Genomic DNA, 6,713 nt, shown 5'->3' on the forward strand with positions numbered 1-6,713 from the left:
TAAAATATATATATAAAAAGAATGATGGCTTCCAGCTTCACCCATGCTCATCATCACTGGTCATCAGAGAAATGCAAATCAAAACCACAATGAGATACTGTCTCACACCAGCCGGGCGCGGTGGCTCACGCCTGTAATCCCAGCACTTTGGGAGGCCGAGGCGGGCGGATCACGAGGTCAGGAGATCGAGACCTTCCTGGCTAACACGGTGAAACCCTGTCTCTACTAAAAATACAAAAAATTAGCCAGGCGTGGTGGCAGTGCCTGTGGTCCCAGCTACTGGGGAGGCTGAGGCAGGAGAATGGCGTGAACCCGGGAGTCGGAGCTTGCAGTGAGCCGAGATCGCACCACCGCACTCCAGCCCGGGTGACAGAGAGAGACTCTGTCTCAAAAATAAAAAATAAAAAAAAAAAGAAAGAAAAGAGATATCATCTTACGCCAGTTAGAATGGCGATCATTAAAAAGTCAGGAAATAAGTTGTTTCTTTGTACTATTTTTCCTTTTTAAAAAAACTACTAGATATTGGGTTATTTTGTTAGAGTGTTTGTAGCAATGATTCTTGAAACAAGTTTTTGCTTCCATTGTTTTTCTGCCTTCTGTTTTATTTTTTTTTCACTAATTTCAACTTATCTACATTACCTCCACTTTGCTTTTTTTTTTTTTTTTTTTTGGGAGACGGTGTCTTGCTCTGTCACCCAGGCTAGAGTTTAGTGGCATGATCTCGTCTCACTGCAACCTCCGCCTCCCAGGTTCGAGGGATTCTCCTGCCTTAGCCTCCTGAGTAGCTGGTACTACAGGCACGTGCCACTACGCCCAGCTAATTTTTGTGTTTTTAGTAGAGACAGGATTTCACCATGTTGTCCAGCCTGGTCTTGAACTTCTGACCTCAAGTGATCCGCCCATCTCGGCCTCCCAAAGTGGTGAGATTACAGACATGAGCCATCGCGCCCGTCCTACATTACCTCTATTTTATTATTATTATTGTTATTATTATTATTTATTTTTTGAGATGGAGTCTAGCTCTGTCGCCCAGGCTGGAGTGCAGTGGCGGGATCTCAGCTCACTGCAAGCTCCGCCTCCCGGGTTCACACTATTTTTCTGCCTCAGCCTCCCGAGTAGCTGGGACTACAGGCACCCGCAACCGCGTCCGGCTAATTTTTTTGTGTTTTCAGTGGAGACGGGGTTTCACCATGTTAGCCAGGATGGTCTCATCTCCTGACCTTGTGATCTGCCTGCCTCGGCCTCCCAAAGTGCTGGGATTACAGGCATGAGCCACCGCGCCCTTTAAATTGGCTAATTTTTGTCAGCCACATACGGTTTTGTTTTCTTGTGTGGATGGGTAGGTCTTTTCTAATATGTTTAGTTATTTAACTTATATAACAAATATGTATCAAGTGCAGCCCTTATGCCCCATCCTTACCTCAAGTATCAAGCAAATAATGAACAGGATAAAGACAATTCTAACCCTTAAGTATGTAACAATCCAGGAGGAGAGAAATAAAAGGCACATAATTATAAACAGCAGGTGTATTTTGGGTGCGTTTAGAACATGGCTGTGCTTAGAGGTTAGAGAGTGTGTTCTCCCAGGAAATAGTGTTCATGAGCTGATCAGGTAAGACACAGGTTGGAGAACGACATAAAAGGGTTTTCAAGCACAGGAGATATTTAACTGCATAAGAAGTTCACTTAAAACATTTCTATTTAATAATGATACCGCTTAAAGTTATTTATTTCCTCTCAGGACAACTTACACCAGGTGTCTTTATATTTTATATTAAATTTATAAGGATCCCTTTTCCCTTCCTGTCTTTCATAAAATGAAATTAACAAATTGAAATATGTTTGCAGGTGTTTGTGAAGAAATGAGGTTCCAGTTGGCAGGTAAAAGTTCACATGTTATGGGGATTTAGGAAAGTCTCTCCCACCCACAGCAGTCTGGGCTTCAGCACACTGTCATGTTGGACTGCAACACTGAGGACCAGCTGACCCCTTCCCGACTGACCTATCCCAGGACCTTGTAGGTGAATCTTTTGGTAAATATTTGACAAACTCTCCAGTCTTTCTATTTAGAGCCCAGCATGAAAACCCAAGAGAGCTGCTGGGTTCTCCCCCCATGCCCCAAGCTGCTATCTCTGCAGGATCAGGTGTCATGAAGTAAACTCATTTCACATCTGGAAGCCTCTTTCTCTAGGTCTGGCTGCCTCCTAGGCAGCATCAGGGACGAGTCGCTCTGCCCCATGCCTTACTCCTTTCTCACATTCTCACATTCTGTTTCTCCTGCAAGGGCTAGGTCCTCTATGGCCTGGCTAGGGTGCCTGTGTGAGTGAGCTTGGGACAGCTTTGGAAAGGGTGGTACTCCCTGCCTCTGACAGCAGAGAGGAAAGTGGACACAACACAAGGAGTTAAACAGGGTTGTAAGGAGACTGTTTGCCTGGTGATTTCTGGGCTTGACTGCAAGAAGTGCACAGGGGTTACAGCTCCTGCAAGGCATCAATCCAGCAGTGAGGGAAGTATTAAGGCATTAGAGAAGATGACCAGCACCATGTGTGGCAGGAACAACAGCCCACAGTCCTACTCCAGAAATGAAACATCCTGGATATCCCCACAATTTTAAATGATAAGGGGCAGATTTATTTTGATTCTGGAGAAACTTTTCGATGGGTTGCGGAGAGGTAAGATTTCCAAACAATCCTAACACTTCTGAACAGGTGAGACACTCACATTGGTTTTGTGTAAGAGGTGCCATCAAAGCCAGGTCACCCCTGCCTGGGTGATTGCAGAAGTGTCCCCCTTTCTCCACAGAACCCCCTTGAAAGTCTTCACAGGAAGCTTTTAAACCGGGATGGATTTCATCTCAGCATGAACAGGGGTTTCCTAAGCATTTCCAGCACCTGCCCCCACCTGTTAAGTAATGCCAGTAAGTGTTGGGAATTCCAAATTATAATTCCCTCACCCTAATAGGACTCCCAGTTTACTTCTTTGGGGTGTTATGTGACATGTGTCCTCTTCATTATCCATCTTCCACAGAAAAGTTTCTGGCTTTGGCCAAATGGTCTTTCCCACTCTTTTGTAGTTTAAAGGACTTCTGGTCTTATTAAAGCCCCCTTTCTCCCCGCTACCCCTTGCAGGACTAAAAATTCACAATGAGATTTTTCTTCAGGCATTGCCCCTAAAGCCCACCCGCAGCCCACCCCATCCTCTGAGGATTACCTAGTGGCTCACCCACAACTGAAGGGCTGCAAGACCACAGACATCCTGATGGACAACCCACCTCCCTCTCTCAGGTGTCTTGTGTGTTTGTCAGAGAAGGTGCCTTCACCTCAACCTTCAGGAGAGATTGTTTCAAATCCTAGCTTCACTGCTAAGTAGGAATATCACTTTGTTAGGTTAATTAATCTCTCCAAAAGTAAGTTTCTTAATTTGCACAATCAGAATGATATTGCTTTCTCCAAAATATCATGAGAATTAGAAAAATAAAATTCCTAGCCTTTTTGTATGTGTGGCCCATGAACCCATGTGAGTGTAGGCTCCCACATAAAATGTAAAAATAAATTTAAAAATAAATAACCTAAAAGCCACGGGGTATAGGGGAGTCGTAGGCAGGTGGAGACAAATGTGGGCTCTGGATTCATTCTGAGTTCAAGTCCTAGCTCCTTCTCTTATTAACCTTTATGAGCTATGGAAAGTTCATTACCTACATTATTCCTGTGTTTCCTCCATGGTGCAGAGGCAGTAGGTGCCTGCCTGACAGGCCTGTTGCAAGGATTAGATAAAAGGAGAAAAACACATGTTAGGGCTTAGTACAGTGTCTCACTCTTTTATATTATAAATATGTTATATGTATATTAATAGATGTCACATCTATTAATTTTGATAAAATGTAGAAACTTAAGGGAAGGAAATTATTTTTGTTTTTTATTCCCATATGATGTGATTATAGACAATCTTACTGTTTTGTTTTGTATACTTTTCTATATTTGTGAATGTTTTTGAAATAAACATGAGTTACATTTAAAGACAATAAAACTATAAACTTCACAAATTTAGGAGTAATCATGAGTAGCGATTTTTCCCACCCTATTAGGGGAAATAGTTATATCTGTATACACTGTAAAATAGAGAATTGTCTCATTCCCAACCATACTGCTTTGTTAAAATGATAAAGTACACTTTTCCAAAAATGATTGTATCACAAGAATCTTTAATGTTTACTTTAAAGTTGACTCATGGTGGGGTTGTATATGTGTTTAGTAAAGTGTGCCAAGTGCTCACACTGAGACCAGTCCAGTTCAAATTAGTGTACTCCACGCGGGTGTTTTCTGTGCCCAGCAAGGTCATGAAGGGCCTTGACTTTTCTTGGTTAGGCCGGCTTTGCTGGTGACTTCTTCCAAACTCTGCAGGAGCAGTCTACCCCAACACACATCATCAGTCCCATATAAAAGAATAAGATGGAAACTTTCTCAATGTATTTCATCAGTTTAGCACATCTCTGGTACAAAAATCCAAGAAAGGTAGCACAAAAGCGAAAGCACCAACCAAGCTTACATATAAACAAACATGCATACATCCTAAATACTACACAATAGTACCCAAATGAATACAACATTGCATTAAAGGTATAAAAGCACTGTACTGAAAACTTAAAAGTTACACGTGAATACTGCACTGTAAATCCTGAATACTATAATGACCCACCCCCACCCTTCCACAGCCCTGGTGAGGGTCAGAAACCATTCATCTGCCTCCAGACTTTGCTAGTCCTCAGAGACACTGCTGCGAAGGTAGTGGGCAGTGGGATTAGCCTCCCGCAGAGCTCTGGCCTCCTCCAGAGCTTCTCTGTATCGGGAGGGCCAGGCCTGGGGGTCTTTCTTAAAGACCCTGGCCAGGAACTCCATGATTTGCATCTTGGTGATTTCGCGGCTGGCCCGGGAGCCCCAAAAGAACTCGTATTCGGGCGGCTCCACGTATGGGACGCGCTGGTACTTCAGGTAATTCATTTGGACGAACTCCTCAGTGATGAGCTTCCGCACGTCCCCGAAGGTGGAGTGCTTCTTCCAGGGCCGCAGCCCCAGGATGCGCAGCACGTTCCAGACGGCGCTCTCTCTGGCGCCGCGGCCCTTCACGTAGATGAGGCTCAGGATCATGAGCAGGAGGCCTGTCATGGGCATGCGGTTGCTCAGCGCCACCCTGTCCAGCTCCTCGGGCTCCAGCGCTTTGACCAGCGCAAACTCCATGGTGTGCAGGCTGGTTAGCCTCAGGTGCAGCCCGAACACCCGGGCGAGGATGAGGCTGGTGCGCCGGAGGATGCTCCTGCACCACTTCTTGTAGCTGCCGATGACATCTTTCACCATGTCTGGAAACCAGATAATCATCTTTTTCTGGTCCTTGACCAGCACGTACCACATGAGCTCGTGCGCCTTCTGCACCAGCTGCGCCGGGGCTGGCGGTGCCGGGCCCGGCTGGGCCGCGCTCGGGGCCTGGTGGGCGCGGCCCTCCTCCGCAGCCTGCTGCAGGGCCTTCGGGTCGCCCTCGTCGTTCGGGGCCTGGGGAGGAGGCGCGGCCTGCGGGGCGGCCGTCGGGCCTAGAGGAGGGCTCTGCGGCTCTGCCAGGGTCGCGGACGGAGGAACCCCCTCCGGAACCCCAGGGCTGCTGTGCACCTCGGAGTTGGGGGCCTCGGCTGCAAAGTTAGGGTCGCTCAGATCCTTACTTTGTTCTGACATGTCTGCGCCGTCTGGCAAGGGCAGGGCCTCTGCGTCCAGGAGCTCTTCGAGCCTGCGCTCCCTCCGCGGATTCCTGGAGAGGAAGTGCGCGTTGCTGCGCGCGGCGCCTTCCGCAGCGGCGGGCAGGGCGGGGCGGCGGCGGGACGCGGCACTGCGCCTGCGCGACCGCGGCCTTGACCGGAGGCTGGGGGCGGGCGGGGCAGCGCGGGGCCCCGACGGGGAGGGTCCATGGGGAGGCTTCACCTGCTGGGAGAGCGATCCCGGGGTTTCCTGTTTGGGCTGAGAAGATCTAGGGCAGGAGAGAAGTGAGATGGATGCGTACTGGAGAAGGGGCCAGTTTAGGGGAAAGATAACTTAAGTTTTTGGGATGTTGGGGTCAAGTTTCTTGGGAAACGCTTAACTGGGTATATCCAAAATTAAGTTAAATATGAGAGTCCCAGAGAAGGGTCTGGGCGGCTTTGTAAACATGAGCTTTATGCGAACCAGTGAGAGGAACAGTCGGGCTTGTCCAAGAAAATGTGTAAACTGTAAAGTGGATGTCTGAGGTTGGAATCCTGAGAAATTCCAATAAAAAATGATCGACTCCCTCCCTACCAAATTAGAGGGGCTATAAGAAAAGGGGAAATGCAGTGTGTCGTTAACGTAATTTCCTATCAACCCATGTGAACTATGAACTTTTTAAGTAGGCAGCGGACTTAGAGCATCATTAATGCTTTAACGGGCATAAATTTGGGTTTTACACTTCCTTTGGGTAACTTTGATGCCATTTTATTTTTTTCCATACTTAGTCCATAGCAGAAGGATTGCTATATCTTTTAGCACAAACTTGTATGATAATGTCTTTTCCCTCTGCCCAGCACCCTCATTCTTCAATTCACCTTCTCTCAGGACCCTCTCTGAAGCTACTGAGTCCTCCACGTTGGAAGCCACACCCAAGACTTTCCTGAGATTTAAAAAAAAAAAAATAGGTCCCATGGGTAATATCTGGTAGTG

General features: G+C 47.0%; 1 protein-coding gene across 1 annotated transcript; it reads right to left on the reverse strand.

The window, feature by feature from the left end:
• Window positions 1-4,181: 4,181 nt before the first annotated feature.
• Window positions 4,182-5,849, reverse strand: NDN (necdin, MAGE family member). The gene has a single exon (XM_004055840.5). The coding sequence runs from the start codon at window positions 5,718-5,720 to the stop codon at window positions 4,755-4,757; it is 966 nt and encodes a 321-aa protein (XP_004055888.1). The 5' UTR covers window positions 5,721-5,849; the 3' UTR covers window positions 4,182-4,754.
• Between the last annotated feature and the right edge of the window lie 864 nt (window positions 5,850-6,713).

Source organism: Gorilla gorilla, chromosome 16, assembly GCF_029281585.2.
Source record: "Gorilla gorilla gorilla isolate KB3781 chromosome 16, NHGRI_mGorGor1-v2.1_pri, whole genome shotgun sequence".
NCBI classification, from domain to species: domain Eukaryota; kingdom Metazoa; phylum Chordata; class Mammalia; order Primates; family Hominidae; genus Gorilla; species Gorilla gorilla.